The sequence below is a fragment of the Peromyscus californicus genome, unplaced genomic scaffold, assembly GCF_007827085.1.
Source record: "Peromyscus californicus insignis strain IS unplaced genomic scaffold, ASM782708v3 Scaffold_3__1_contigs__length_106647218, whole genome shotgun sequence".
In the NCBI taxonomy this organism is placed as follows: domain Eukaryota; kingdom Metazoa; phylum Chordata; class Mammalia; order Rodentia; family Cricetidae; genus Peromyscus; species Peromyscus californicus.
In genome coordinates this window covers 60,517,674-60,533,025 of record NW_026294551.1, presented here as the reverse complement: position 1 = coordinate 60,533,025, position 15,352 = coordinate 60,517,674, and the positions used below count along the sequence as shown (strand labels likewise).

The 15,352-nt window shown below is 47.4% G+C and overlaps 1 protein-coding gene across 8 annotated transcripts in view; it reads left to right on the top strand.

Moving 5' to 3' along the window:
- Positions 1-15,352, top strand: part of Pigl (phosphatidylinositol glycan anchor biosynthesis class L) — a 69,804-nt gene that overhangs the window by 37,581 nt on the left and 16,871 nt on the right. For all 8 annotated transcript variants that reach the window (XR_008222299.1, XR_008222302.1, XR_008222300.1 and 5 more), the window contains one exon: positions 11,608-11,698. Coding sequence is in view for 4 of the 8 variants with exons in the window: in XM_052757134.1 (XP_052613094.1) it covers positions 11,608-11,698 (91 nt within the window). In the remaining 4 variants the exon portion in view is untranslated. The remainder of the gene's footprint in view (positions 1-11,607; positions 11,699-15,352) is intronic.

Genomic DNA, 15,352 nt, shown 5'->3' with positions numbered 1-15,352 from the left:
ATAGCAAGAGGACCAAGCCGAACTGAAGCTCCAGGGGCAGTTAGAAGTCCTCTGCTTGTCAGTCTGTGACACACACCCAGGTATCAGATGACAGGTTGTGAGGCCATGCCATCACAGTTAGGTGTCCATTACTTTAGAGGATCCAGGTGAGGCAGTTACCTTTTCCTTAGTCTGGTATGTCTGATACGTCGTTGGACCTGGTTATGATTTCAGTACAACCATGTGCCCCTACTGTCCTAATTCATCCCCTTTTAAAAAATAAATATTCATCTTTTATTCAATGCCAAAACTTAACAAGTGGGGATTCTTTCTTTCCTCCTTTGTGTGTGTAGGTGTTTTGTCTGCATGTGTGTCTGTGCACCACCTGTGTGCAGTGCCTGTGGAGGCCAGAAGAGGGCGTCAGATCCCTTGGGACTAGAGTTACCGAGGGTTTTAAACCACCATGGCAGGGCTGGGAATCCACCCCTCTGGTCCTCTGAAAGAGCAGCCCCTGCTCTAAACCACGGAGTGGCTCCCTTACGTCTCCCAGGGATAACTCATTTATTTGTCAGCCTGTGCTGGAGGGGTGGAGCCCGACAGATGATGGCTTTTGAGTCTACCCAGGGGCTGCAGTCTTCCCCTTCCTCAAAATTGACTCCAAAGTTACTCACACCTTTAATCCCAGCACTCGGGAGGCAGAGGCAGGTGGATCTCTGTGAGTTCGAGGCCAGCCTGGGCTACAGAGTGAGTTCCAGGAAAGGTGCCAAAGCTACACAGAGAAACCCTGTCTGGAAACAAACAAACAAACAGACAAACAAAAAAAGGTTACTTGTAATTTGGAGTCTCTTAGGACAAGGCAAAGCCTGAAAAACCGCTGCTTTATACAGTGTGGAGTAGCATAGAGCGGAGCCCAGCCTGACCTCAACACCACAGTAAACAACAAACTGTGAAGCAAGATTGCCTCGAAGAGCTTTGCAAGCTTTGTTGCAACAATATGAAGGATGTCTTTGAGAAGGAGAAGCACAGGGTACTGATTTCGGTATAGTACTGTTATTCAAACACAGGCCCTCAGCAGCCTCCGGGTACCCTCTTCAAAATGCCAAAGAAAGCTCAGGACTCCGAGGGAGTTTGGGCATCTTTTATTACTCACACGGGGTCTCCAGTCTACAAGCAGCAGCAGTATGTAGAGAACATATGTAGAGCATGTATATAGAGAATGTATGTAGAGCACGTGTGTAGGGCAGAGAGAAACGGTACTAGTGCTCCAGGCTGAACTACTAATCGGTACAACCCACTTACTGCTAGGCCTTACTTCCTTCTCTTGACCACTCGGAAGAAGGTAAGTGTCCCTTAGCCCTCCTCCCTCAGCCTGTAGAACCTGCAGCATGCCCGCAAGGGTGCAGCCCTGTGACCCTCAGACCATGTCAAGGGAATATTTCTCACAGGTTGCCAAATGTTTGTGATTTCCTGGCCCACTTTACATCTCAGGAGAAAGGAAAGGGCCATTTTATGATTACATCTGGGAGACTGAAGCCTGGTACAGAGAAGGGTCTCCTGGGACTTAATCTGTCTAGGCTCCTAAATGGCTTGACAATGAGGCCCTTAGCAGGACAGAGTCTTCGTAAGTGTGTTGATTTTTGTAAGTCTCTTTTTACACCTCCCAGGCCAGGCTTTTTCTTCTCCTGTTCCCTTTTTCCCATTCTTTTTCCCCTCTCTGCATTTGTTTCACTCTAGAGCAGTGGTCCTCAACCTTCCTAACACTGTGACCCTTTAGTACAGTTCCATGTGGTGGTGACCCCCAACCACAAAATTATTGCGTTGCTACTTCCTAACTGTAATTTTGCTACTGTTAATGAATTGTAATGTAAATATCTGATATGCAGGATATCAGATATTCTATTCCTGAGGGGGTCAAGACCCACAGGTTGAGAACCACTGCTCTAGACAAACCCCCACCCCAGCAGAAGCTGCTTAACCCTGCTTTCAAATGTTAGCTCCAACCTTTTAGCTTTGATCCAATCCCTTGCACTTCCCTGGTTCCCCTGTACTTCTAACACTGCAGGATGGCCTCTGCATGGGAACAGGCCCGGCCTCCCAGAATGATCCCTTGGTGGGGAGGGGCCAACTGCCAGGCACCAGCTAAGCTTGCAGGCTCCGGGCCTGCCAAAGCAGTCACACTGAACCCTACTGACCTTTGCCCATTTGAGATGACAAAGGAAGTAATTAAGTTTAGAAATGTGCCTGAAGTGGGTGGAGGAAGGGCAGCCGATTCTGCCAGCAGTGTGCTACACAAGCCACAAGACCAAATAAGGGCGTGTGAACCACTTCCATCTGTATTAGAGTTCAGAGTGCAGTGTGCAAAAGTGGGACTTGGTTCTCAGAGAGATAAGCTGTTACCTACCCCTGCTGGAGGCTGCTGCAGCATCCACCACCATGGCCGCCTCTGCAGAGCGCTCTGAGGGAGGGTGGCCTGAGCCTCCTCTTGCTAATGGAGGGAAAGGGCCTCCCTTCTTGCATATGGTGACTGGAGGGGTCTACTGCCCCACAGATTTTCCAGATGTTTCCATGGTGCTGCTGAGGGACTGTAAAAGGTACCAGTAGGGATGAGTCGTTAGAACGTGTGGGGAAGGTGAGAGTTTGAGGATAGTCTACTGTTAGAAAAGCAAGCATCACAGGCCCGACCAGCTTGTTTACTGAACACAGAGGGCCAGGATGGAGCTGGGAGTCTGGAGCCTTTTCCTGTAGTCCTAACACTGTTGGCTGAGTCCACCCTCTCCCCACCCCCACGGGCTTGTCAGGCTTGTCAAACCAAAAGCCCGGTCACATTCGGCTTCCTCTGCTGCATTGGATGGCTGCCAAAAATACTGAGGCTCTTTCTCCTCAGATGTCTTCAATGCCCTCGTCTCTACCAGCTGCTGGTGTGGCTCAACAACCACTGTCCACCGCTCCTGCCACCGACGAGTCACACTGCCACCCCCACTTGGAATCCCTGACCTCTTGGCCAGCTCCTCTCTCCTTTCCCTGGCAAATTCTTCCATCCTGCAGGAACCCAAACCTCACCCACACTCAGCCCTAAGCATCCTGAGGGAATAAAGAGTGACCTATATTCAGGTTTGTTCCCAAAACTTCGCCCCGTGCATGGTGCATAAGTGTGTGTGTGGTCCAGGTCAGTTAAATGCATACTGAATTTGTTCCCTGAGCCCTGTCCTGATGTCATGGGGTCCCTGGCACTCTTCTTCTCCAGGTCCCCACTGCCTGTCTGACAGGCCCATGCCACAGGCTCACTCCACCACCTGCTCTCCACTTCAAGTGCCATTTCTGTCCCCGAGCACCCAAGTGAACTCAACCCCCAAGTCCAGAGAGCAAACGGGCGACAGAGAAAAATACGTCCTCGGCCTAAGGTGCTTTTCTAACAGCTTTTTAGACACCTGTGGGATCTCACAAGCCATGTCCACAACTGGACCAAATCAATAAAACTACCCTACTTCCTCCCTCTGGGGTTCACTCCAGCCCACCACAGTCCATGTCTCCAGAACACGGCACTGAGCTTGGCTTCAGTCTAGACTCTGCTTTCTGGGAAGCTGAGACTTGGTTGTCTGGAGACTTCCATCTATTAGGAGCCTTTCCTCTGGAAGTTCTCCCACTTCTTTGGAAAATACAATCTCTTTTCATATATATGTTGCTCTTTAATGTGAGCTAGTCTTTATGAGAAGACAAGCAGAAGTTTAGAGGCTGGGGGTTGTTTCTGGCGTACACATTAACATCTTATATCTTGGATGAGTCCTCACTTTTATTCTGAACAAGCCCAAAGATGTGTGTTATCTTTGCAAGTCACTATTCAAGAAGTTAGAGAATTGCCCCCTATTGGTGAAGCAGCAGAACTGCCAGCCCCTTGGCAACTGGTGAATGTTGATATATCTCTACTTCCTTAACTGTGGCCATTAAGCTTCTCTGTTTCCTTAACATAACTCCTTACAAGTATAGGGTCAGAGGGCACACAATCTCCTATACCCAAATGGCCTCTCTGTGGCCATTTAAACTCCCTTGTGCCCTTCCATATAGGCATCGTGCTTTAATCTTGCATTGTTCCGTTTTTTCTGAGAATCAGAAAAATACATTCTGTTTTGATGGTTTGCATTCCATCCTTGTAAATGGCCTCTTTCCCTTAAGCAATCTTTTTCCTCTCTCTTTTCATACAGGCTGGCCTCAAACTTGCAATCCTTCTGCCTCAGTCTCCTGAGTCTATACCTGGAAATCACCACACTCAGCTTCCAACAATCTTTAAGACTTAAGTTTTTTTTTTTTTTTTTTTTTTTTTTTTTTTGGTTTTTTCGAGACAGGGTTTCTCTGTGTAGCTTTGCGCCTTTTCCTGGAACTCACTTGGTAGCCCAGGCTGGCCTCGAACTCACAGAGATCCGCCTGGCTCTGCCTCCCGAGTGCTGGGATTAAAGGCGTGCGCCACCACCGCCCGGCAGACTTAAGTTTTTATTAGCATATATTAATTGTGCATAATGGGTTTCATTTTGACATTCCCCCCCCCAGACAAAGTTTCTGTGTGTGGCCTTGACTGTCCTGGAACTTGCTTTGTAGACCAGGCTGGCCTCAAACTCAGAGAGATCCATTGGCCTCTGCCTCCCAAGTGCTGGGGTTAAAGGTGTGCGCCACCACCACCTGGCCTCATTTTGACATTTTCAAACGTCTACAATGTGTCTTTATCATAATCACCCCGTGTCCCTCTCTTCTATCATCCCTCCCCTCCCACTGCTGTTCTCTCTTCCCAGATAGCCCTCCTCTATACTGTCAAGTCTTTCTTTTCTTTCCTTTTGTTTGTGTGTTTGACCCAGGCTGCCAAAGCTACACAGAGAAACCCTGTCTCAAAAAACCAAAACCCTGCCTGACATGGTTTTAATGTGAAGCCCAAAAGCTTTCAGAGCTTAGCTTCTACTTGTCTCCCAGTGACATCCCTGTGATTTCTAAGGAAGAATTGGTTACAAGGATAAAATTGTAACCTTTTGTTTGTTTAATAAAAGTAGAACACATTTTCTTATAATATTCTATTTAATCTTTCTCTTCCTATAAAATACATTTTTTTCATCAATCCCTACTATGGGAAATATTTTGTTACTTATAGTTTCATATTTGCGGACAGATTATTTTAGGATAAAATACATCTGAGAATTAAGTCTGTTTGGAATCTGTGATATTTTTTGTCTATTATGGAGACCTTTTCCTTAAATGGAACTTGTATCAATTTGGAAGTGCTCCTAGCTTCCCTTCCTTGAACTTGAAGATGTAAGATCAGTGCCGCCTACTTTTAAACTTTGCCTAGGACATGTAACCATCAGAACTTCCACCTGAGACTTGATAAAATCATAGTCCTTACAATGTGAGTTCTGTTCCCAGGTAGCTTCCTTAGTGACTGTATGATTACTCATCTCAGTAATTTTCTTGTAATCAGGACTTCCTGACAGCGTTTCGGGGACCCCAGGAAGGAGTCTCAGCTCTACCCTTTCATCCTCAGCAGCCTGTGGAGTTCAGCTAGACTCTTAGGGACTTTCCTTTAGGCCAAACCAGGATTTGTGGCTTCACCACAGGAAAGACTTTCAAGACCAGCAAGTATGAAGGCTTTATAAAGATGTTGTAATACAGGTTCAAGTATGAGACTTATGAGAGAGGCATGAGGAAGACAAAATACACCCCAAGTCATGGGTGTGGATATAGTGCTCACTTTCCTATTGCTGAGTAAAAAAAAACATGGCCCAGGCAGCAACTACCGAAAGGAATGGTTTACCGGGGACAGTTCAGAGGGACGGGAGTCCATCACCATCATGCTTGGGAGCACGCGCCCTGGAGCAGCAGCCAAGAGCTCCCATTCTGATACACAAAAAGGAAGAGAGCCACACTGGCAATAGCAGGAAGCTTTTGAAGCCTTAAGCCCGCCCCAGTAGCACATGTCTTCCTACAAGAACACACTTCAGATACCAGAGAGTTATGGGGACCTGGGTCCAGTGTCTAGCACCCTCATGGCTGCTGACAGCCATCTGTAAGTCCAGACGCCCTGTAATCCAACACCCTCTTCTGATCTGTGGGCACTGCACATGTATGGCGCACATACATACAGGCAAAACACTTATTCCCATAAAATAAAAATAAGTCACTGTTTAAGGCATAGAATCGATCTTCTCAGGGTGCTTATAAGAATAATAAATAAATATAAGTAAGTATAAAAGCACCCGAGAGCTGGACCTAGTCACCTGATCTGTAATTCCAGCTACGGGGGTGGGGGGGGGGGTAGGGGGTAGAGGGGGACTGCAACAGAAGAAATGAAAGTTCAAGGCTAGCCTGAGTTATAGAGTAAATGCAAGGCCAGACTTGGAACTTTGAGACTCTAAAGTATAGCTCAGGCCAGGCATGGTGGTGGACACCTCTTGTTTGTTTGGTTTTTGTTTTTTTTCCAGACAGGGGTTCTCTGTGTAACAGCCCTGGCTGTCCTGAAACCCAGTTTGTAGACCAGACTGGCATCAAACTCACAGAGATCTAGTGGAGGACACCTTTAATCCCAGCATTTGGGAGGCTCAAGGCCAGCCTGTGAGTTCCAGGACAGCCTAGGAGAGATTGTGAGATCCTGTCTCCAAATTAAAAAACAAACAAACAAAAAAATGTGTAGCTCAGAAGTAGAGCACACGCCTAACATGCATTAGGTTCAGTGCATGCCTGCACACACACCTTAGATTTTTAGAGCAGGTATGATGTGGAATGTGCTTATGAGTTTTTCTTTTCAGCCTATAGAATGTACAGCCCTCCCTGAACCCCGCTCTCTCTGTCACTCTCCCCATGTTGGGTCAATACTTTCCATCTACTCTTTTTCACAGGGTTCTTGTAAGAGTTATTCTAAGCCGGGCGGTGGTGGCACACACCTTTAATCCCAGCACTCGGGAGGCAGAGCCAGGCGGATCTCTGTGAGTTCCAGGCCAGCCTGGGCTACAGAGCGAGATCCAGGACAGGCACCAAAACTACGCAGAGAAACCCTGTCTTGAAAAACCAAAAAAAAAAGCGGGGGGGGGGGGGGGGGGGGGGGGGGGGGGGGGGGGGAGTTATTCTACACATACTACTCACTTCACCTTGACTCAGAAATTAAATTTCATTGATTTTATCACAAGGAAATGATTTTATCACATTGAGAGCCACATGCAGAGAATTATATGTGTTGGCTAACCTTAGTACAATAATAAAAACAAGAAACAACCTAAATAATTGATCATGTGGAAACTTTAAAAAATGAAATCAGCAGCTTGGGAAATGGCTCATTGGGTAAGAATGCTTCCTGAAGTCAAACCCCCAGTGTCCATGTAAAAAAGGCAGGCATGGCTGCACATGCCTGCAACCTAGCAATGTAGGCGGTGCAGGCAGGAGTATACTGGAGCTTACTGTCTGCCAGCCTGACGCTGGGTTTAGAGAGAGGCATGGTCTCTAAAGAATGAAGAATGGTAGAACAGGACTCCCATTGTCTTTTCCGGCCACCGTGCCTACATATGTGTCCCCCCCACCCCACCCCCGACACACACACAACACACACAGTCAACTCTAAGTTAGGAATTGTTTCTGCTGTAGATATCAGAAAGCTGGCTATGGTAGAAGCCACTGTGCTGTCTGAGACGGTGTGCTGGCTGACACACCCTTGGGGTCTGTGTCCCCCTTTGTCACTCTGTGGTGTCTGTCTTTCATACCTGATTATTCTACAGACCAATATGGCGACTGTAATTCTAGTCAGCAGGTATAAGCTCCAGCAGGAAGAAAGACTGTACCAAGAAAATGGGACACAGGTCATTCACCAACTGTCTCTTAGAGTCCAAAGGCTGACTCCAACACTCCTGTTTACACTCTGCCAGCACAGTTACCAAAGCAGAACTCCCACTCTACCAAAGAAGGTAGAAACCCGGCAAAGGTTATTCCTAGACCCGGGCTTTGCACTGATTTGCAGGGCACCCTAGGCAAAGGGGAAACTCATTTGGTCGGAAAGGAGTCACGCTTGTTTTTTTTTTTTTTGTTTTGTTTTGGTTTTTTTTTTTCGAGACAGGGTTTCTCTGTGTAGCTTTGCGCCTTTCCTGGATCTCGCGCCGTAGACCAGGCTGGCCTCGAACTTACAGAGATCCGCCTGCCTCTGCCTCCCGAGTGCTGGGATTAAAGGCGTGCGCCACCACCGCCCGGCTCACGCTTGTTTTTATATGCATACATTAATGTGCTTGAATTCTTGTGATTCTGTATTTTCTTACATTGAGTTGGAGGGAGGCAGTTGGGATGCCTTGCAGTCCCTGCCCGGTCCATGTGCTTTTTAACTCGAATCAGTTTTTTGGCAATGGTAACAGTTGTTCTTGAGACAGTCTTACTCTGTAGCCCAGGTTATCCTGGAACTCACTGTTGTAGCCTAGGCTGGCCTCAAACTCTTAGAAGTCCTCCTGGTTCAGCCTCCCAGGTGCTAGGGTTACAGATGTGAATCACCATGCCAGCCTTTGTTTTTGTTTTCTTAGAAGGAGTTTCACTGTGTAGTCCTGACTGGCCTGGAACTCGCTGTTGACCAGGCTAGCCTTAAACTTGCAGGAAATCTTCCTGCCTCTGCCTTCCAGGTGCTAAGATTCTAGGCATATGCCATCATATCCAGCTTGTAAGAGCTTTTTTGTTTGTTTTGTTTTGTCTTTGAGACAGGGTTTCTCTGTGCACCTCTGGCTGTCCTGGAACTCTCTCTGTAGACCAGACTGGCCTCCAACTCAGAGATCTGATTGGCACTGCCTCCTGAGTGCAAGATGAAGATGTGCACCACCATGCACACAGATCTGTCTTAAAAAGATGCTGTCTTTCTAAGTTCTTGCCAAGAGGCCAGTATAACTAACTGCCTTTAGCATTGCCAGATAAGTTACATCTCAACCAACTGGTCCTTATTAAATATTCCCTAATGAAAGTGCCTTGTACACGGAGAGGCATGGGTTCTTACTGTTTGTTTAAATAAATTGTCCTTCAACTTGAATAATACCAAGCACACAAGAAATATCTTTATTCTTACATATTTTCACTTTAGGTAAAGAGATCGACACAGCTCAGGCCGTGTTGGTGGAGGAGGACAGTGAAGGTTCTCATACACAAGGCTAGTGTAGGGTAAGCCCTTGGCTTCTGGGAAGCGGGAGCCATAGCTGACAGTACTGACTTCAGTGCAGACGTTGGGCAATACCGTGTCAGTCACATGGAGGCTGAGATCAACCATAGCCAGTCAGTGACTCGGAAAACTCTGAACACGGAAACGTGGCACACTTTCCTGGTTGCCACGCCACACCCTGAAGCTGGACCAATGCCATGCCTCTACAGGGAGCACAATGTGACCTCTGCATCTAGAAACTTCCTAGACTCCACCTTAGGCATCTCTTCCTTTGGCTGACTTTATACCTTTTCTCTGTCAATCATGCGTGGAACAAGTGTCAGCAAGTGGTCCATGGATTTCTAGTGGATTGCTGATGGTTTAGGGAAACTTCTGAACTTGCAGCTCAAAAATCAAGGCAGGGCTCAGTGGTAAAGGCACTTGCTGCTCAGCCTGATGACCGGAGACCCAGGGACCCACCTGGTGGAAGGAAATATCTAATTCCTGAAAGTTGTCCACACACACACACACACACACACACACACACACACACACACACACACACACACCATGGTGTATATGCGTACACCTCCCAGTAAGTAAAGAAATTGACCTTTTTAAAAAGTGTAGGCACTGTAGGGGGCTGTAGCCACTGAACTCTCTGACCTCAAGCCCCTTGTAGAAGCCTCAATGGAGTCAGCAGCACTGAAGGTAGGCCTTGTGCTAGATGCAATGTGCCAGAGGGAATGTGCTAGAAGAAGAAGTAGAAAAGAGCAGGGAGAACCATCAAGTTAATAAGAGGCCCAAAGTGAACATTCTGTTTAAAGAGAGGGTTCCAGGAGCAGTAGAGCAAAAGGCACTCTTTCTGATTTCATTGTCTTCATGCTCCTAGGAAGGCTGGCCATGTTAGAACTCCTTCTCAAACAGACTGAAGCAAGGTAAAGCCAGAATTTTAGAGAAAACATTTGTATATGCTGGGCTTTCTTTAGGTCAGCGGTTACTAATGACACTCGCCTGAAGTCAAACAGCATCATTCCTAACAAGGATGAGCAAACAGTTCCTCTCTAGATGCCAGAGAGAAATAATGAATACATTTCAAACCAATAATGGGAACAGTTTCCAGTGAGCTCCCTTTAGCTGGGGCCATCCTAGGCGCAAAGACAACCTCAGGAAAAAACAAAATCTCGGCCGGGTGGTGGTGGCGCACGCCTTTAATCCCAGCACTCGGGAGGCAGAGCCAGGCGGATCTCTGTGAGTTCGAGGCCAGCCTGGTCTACAAAGCGAGTTCCAGGAAAGGCGCAAAGCTACACAGAGAAACCCTGTCTCGAAAAACCAAAAAAAAAAAAAAAAAACAAAATCTCAACAGATCAGGAATCTCAGGAACTTGACCGAGTGCTGAAGGAGGAAACAGGATCTCAGTGGCCCAGTTCTGATCGCCCAGTCTTCTAAAAGTTACCGTCTCGAGCCAGTGGGATGGCGCAGTGGGGAAAGACACTGGTCCCCCAAGCCTGATGGTCTGGGCTCAATCCCAGAACTCACATAAAAGTGGAAGGAGAGAGATGACTCTTGAAAACTGTCCTCTGGCGGGGCCGTTGTGGCGCACGCCTTTTTTTAATCCCAGCACTCGGGAGGCAGAGGCAGGCGAATCTCTGTGAGTTCGAGGCCAGCCTGGTCTACAGAGTGAGATCAAGGACAGACTCCAAAACTACACAGAGAAACTCTATCTCGGAAGAAAAAAAAAAAGAAAGAAAGAAAGAAAAGAAAATTGTCCTCTGACTTTCAGAACCATGCTGTAGCATGCACCTCCAGGGAGCAAGGCTGGATTTTGTACCGGTGTTCCTTTCTCTAAGCCCAGCCTCTGCTCCCTGGGCTGTTTGCCATGCTCACTGCAGGAACATCCCGAGTGAGCCGACAGAACTGGGCTCTCTAGAGAAGGCTGGGAATGTGGGGTAGAGGTTGCCAGTGAGTCAAAGGAAATAATGACAGTATTTAGTGATGAGACTCCTGTCATTTTCCTGTTGAAAACCTTGTGACTCTTCTTGGCCCAGAGTTCTAAGGTCAGTTATTGACTCTCACCATAGGTTGTGTAGAGAGCCTGCCTGGTGGAGAGCAAAGAGAGCTGTGTGTGGTGTGTGATGAGCCTGGATTTCTAGCAGTTTTATGTTTGTAAGCCTTATTTCTCTAATGAAATCTGAGCATGTGAAGGGTAGGGAGCTCCCTAAATGCTGATATAATTCCTCGCAAAGCTGAGCACACACCCACTGGGTCTCAAGAAGGTTATTCCTGCCTGGTTGTGGTGGTGGTGGCACATGCCTTTAATCCCAGAATTTGGGAGGCAGAGGCAGGCACATCTCTAAGTTTGAGGCCAGCCTGGTCTATGGAGCAAGTTCCAGGACAGTCAGGCCTACACAGAGAAACTTTGTCTCAAAAAATAAAATAAAATAATAATAATAATAATGAAGGTAATTCTCACCTTCAAGTGTGCTGCTTCTCTCTTTCAGTGAATTTCCAGATGACCCAGGAGTACAGTGGGACACAGAGCGTGTGGCCAACACCCTCCTCCAACACATAAACATCAATGACATCAACCTGGTAAGGCAGTGCCACTCTGAGTGGAAAGCCTAGGCTCCCCATCCTGTCACACGGGCTGGCTTCTGCCGCTTGTCTTGTGGCTGCCTCCCACCCCAGCCCTACTCCAAGCCCACTCTAAAAGGCTGTCTGCTAAACCCACTGAAGAGCAGACATGCCTTCCAGTTACGTTTGACCTTATGTGTGATCAAATGAAACTCACATAGATCAACCTGTTTCTGTCTCTGAAATGCTAGGATTAAAGCCATTCACCAGCATGCCCAGCTAGCCTCCTTTTTTTTTTTGTTTGTTTGCTTGTTTGTTTGTTTTTTGTTTGTTTTTTTTTTTTTTTTGGTTTTTCGAGACAGGGTTTCTCTGTGTAGCTTTGCGCCTTTTCCTGGAACTCACTTGGTAGCCCAGGCTGGCCTCGAACTCACAGGGATCCGCCTGGCTCTGTCTCCTGAGTGCTGGGATTAAAGGCGTGCACCACCACCGCCCGCCCGGCTGTTTTTTTGTTTTTTAGACAGGGTTTCTCTGTGTAGCTTTGGTGCCTGTCCTTGATCTCACTCTGTAGACCAGGCTGGCCTCGAACTCACAGAGATTCGCCTGCCTCTGCCTCCCGAGTGCTGGGATTTAAAAAAGGCGTGCGCCACAACGGCCCCGCCAGAGGACAGTTTTCAAGAGTCATCTCTCTCCTCCCATCTTTATGTGAGTTCTGGGATGGAGCCCAGACCATCAGGTTTGGTGGACCAGTGTCTTTCCCCACTGTGCCATCCCACTGGCTCGAGACGGTAACTTTTAGAAGACTGGGCGATCAGAACTGGGCCACTGAGATCCTGTTTCCTCCTTCAGCACTCGGTCAAGTTCCTGAGATTCCTGATCTGTTGAGATTTTGTTTTTTCCTGAGGTTGTCTTTTTTTTTTTTTTTAGCAAGTTAGGGTTCCAAAATAGTTCTATTGAAATCCTCCTGCCTCGGCCTCCCAAGTGCCGAGATTAAAGTGTGCACCACCACACCTGACCGAAACAGTCCACTTTAAAGTTGACAAGGTTTACTTTCCAAATCTCAAAATAGTAATTCTTCATAGGTTAATAGCTAAAATTTCGCTGTTCAAAGCCTTTCTCATTTGATTGAGTTTTGTTAGAAGAGACTGCTGGATAAGAAGCCTATTGGGCTTTTTTAAAAAAATATTTTCTATATAATCTTTTTTAAAATATTTATTATGTCTACAATGTTCTGCCTGCATGTGTCCCTGCAGGCCAGAAGAGGGCACCAGATCTCATTACGAGTGGCTTTGAGCCACCATGTGGTTGCTGGGAATTGAACCCAGGTCCTCTGGAAGAAGAGTCAGTGCTCTGAATCGCTGAGCCATCTCTCCAGCCCACCTATTGGGCTTTTCAGTCAATGACCCCTTCATTGAGTGAATTGATCCATTAGACCTTTTCTTTTTAAGACTTTTTTTTCTTTTTGTTATGTGAACGTATGAGCCTATGTGAGTATATGTACACCCTGTGTATGCGGGAGCGCATGGAGGCCAGAAAAGGGTGTTGGGTCCCCCGAAATTAGAGTTCAGGTGGTTGCCTGGGTCTCCTGGAAGAGCAGGAAGCGCTGTTAGCCAGTGAGCCATCTTGGCCTCAGCACCCTGCTCTCTTCTGGCAGTGGCTTTCGGAGGAGTACCCCCACTCCCCGTCCTCGTCATCGTGTGTTAGAGCTGTTGGCCACTCCATTTGTAGGAGAAACTCATCATTCCAAACTCGGAAGTCAGGGCCTTTCTCGATCTGGCCCTTACGTCTTGAACACAGGGGAACGGTTTGTCCTCATTAGGGGCCGAGTTTCTTTTACAGCAGCTGGTGGTGCGGCGGACTCAGCAGAGTGCAGGATGACAGGAATGAGTACATTTCCCGTTTCTTTCTTCTTCCTCCATCTTCAAAGACTCTGTGTCAATGTCTGCTTCCTGTCACATGGCCTCTTCCTCTGACCCTCTTGTGCCCTCTGTTAAGGTCACGGTGTTTACACTGAGCCCACCAGCCCACCCAGATGAACCTCTCCATCTTGAAATCCTTAACCACATTTGCAAAATCCCTTTCGCTACATGAAGTAACAACTCAGGGTCCAGGGAGACAGGACATGTGTAGCATGGGTATTATTAAGCCTGCAAAGCAACCTTACTCCACAGCCCTCATTCACACAAGATGGGAGGGCCCGATATTGTTACCATCCTAGGGATGATTTTTAATGGGTCCTAAGCTTCACACTGATGGGTTGAGACTAGGGATCTGCTGGTGGTTAGGGGGAAACAGAAATGTGCTCTTTTCATAGTAAAACCCAGTTCTGATGCCTGGGCCTAGAAAACATCCTCAACAGAGCTCCGGACTCCGGGGGCACTTTCTTTTTGTTTTTTGGTTTTTTTTTTTTTTTTTTGATTTTTCAACACAGAGTTTCTCTGTGTAGTTTTGGTGCCTGTCGTGGATCTTCCTCTGTAGACCAGGCTGGCCTCGAACTCACAGAGATCCGCCTGGCTCTGCCTCCCGAGTGCTGGGATTAAAGGCGTGCGCCACCACTGCCTGGCAGGGGGCACTTTCTAATGATGGTCTGAGACCAATGAATGGTTGGAGGACTATGCCAGAGAGCTTCTGAGTTTCAGGGCTGGGGTTCTAGCCCAGTGGGTAAGTGTTTGTCTAGTATGCACAAGTGCCCTGAGTTTGAATCCCAGCTATGCAAAAATCAAGAAAGAAGGAAAAACTGCTTCTTAGTTTTAAGAAAGGGAACATTTATCCTGGCCATAAAGCCCTTCTCCTTGTCATCACGAGACTGTCTAGGGAATACCCTGAATTGGCACTAACGCCCCATGGTGCTCCTGGAGAAGGAGACCCAGCTCTCATGGTAGCCAAGGCCATTCCAGTGTAAAGAGAAAGACCAAGCCTGAAGCCTGGTATATTGATCCAGGTCTATAATCCCATCATCTGGGAGGTAGAGGCAGGGAGACCAGGAGTTGAAGGCTAGCCTCAGCTACACAGAGAGTTCAAGGCAAGGCTGAGGTACATGAAACATCTCAAAAAAAAAAAAAACAAAAAAAACACACACACACACACACACAAAAAAAAAAAACACCTCATAGTCACAGAAGAAACAGCAAGAATGACTCTTTTCCCGGACGACCTAATTCCAGGTCTAGCCCCTTCATCTGTGCGAGGACACTTTCTGTCCTTGGGGACAGCCCTTCTCTTCCCATCACTCTCTAACCAACCATCTCTGGTCCCTTTCCTGAATCCTGTTTTCTTGTGTTTCTTCTATGATAACATTGACATGTCTGTGCAAATGGACCCAGAGGCAGCCTAAGATAGACTTCCGTGAGCTTGACTCCAGGACGTTGTACTTGTGGTATGGTATGAGGAGAGGAACCCCAGGGAATCAGGCTGCATCTGCCTGACCTGAACAATGCCTATGCAGCAGCCAGCCAAGAAAATAAATGTGCTAGTCAGTGGCCAGGCAGGTAAGAAACAAGTGTCTGTTGAGATAAGTTCTCATGTATCCCAGGCTGGCCTCACACTCATTGTGGATCAAGGATGACCCTAAACTTCTGACCCTCGTGCCTCTCTCCCAGGAACTGGGATCACACACAGGCACCACCGCATCCAAGCTTATGCAGTGCTAAGGAGCAAACCCTGGATTTCATGCAT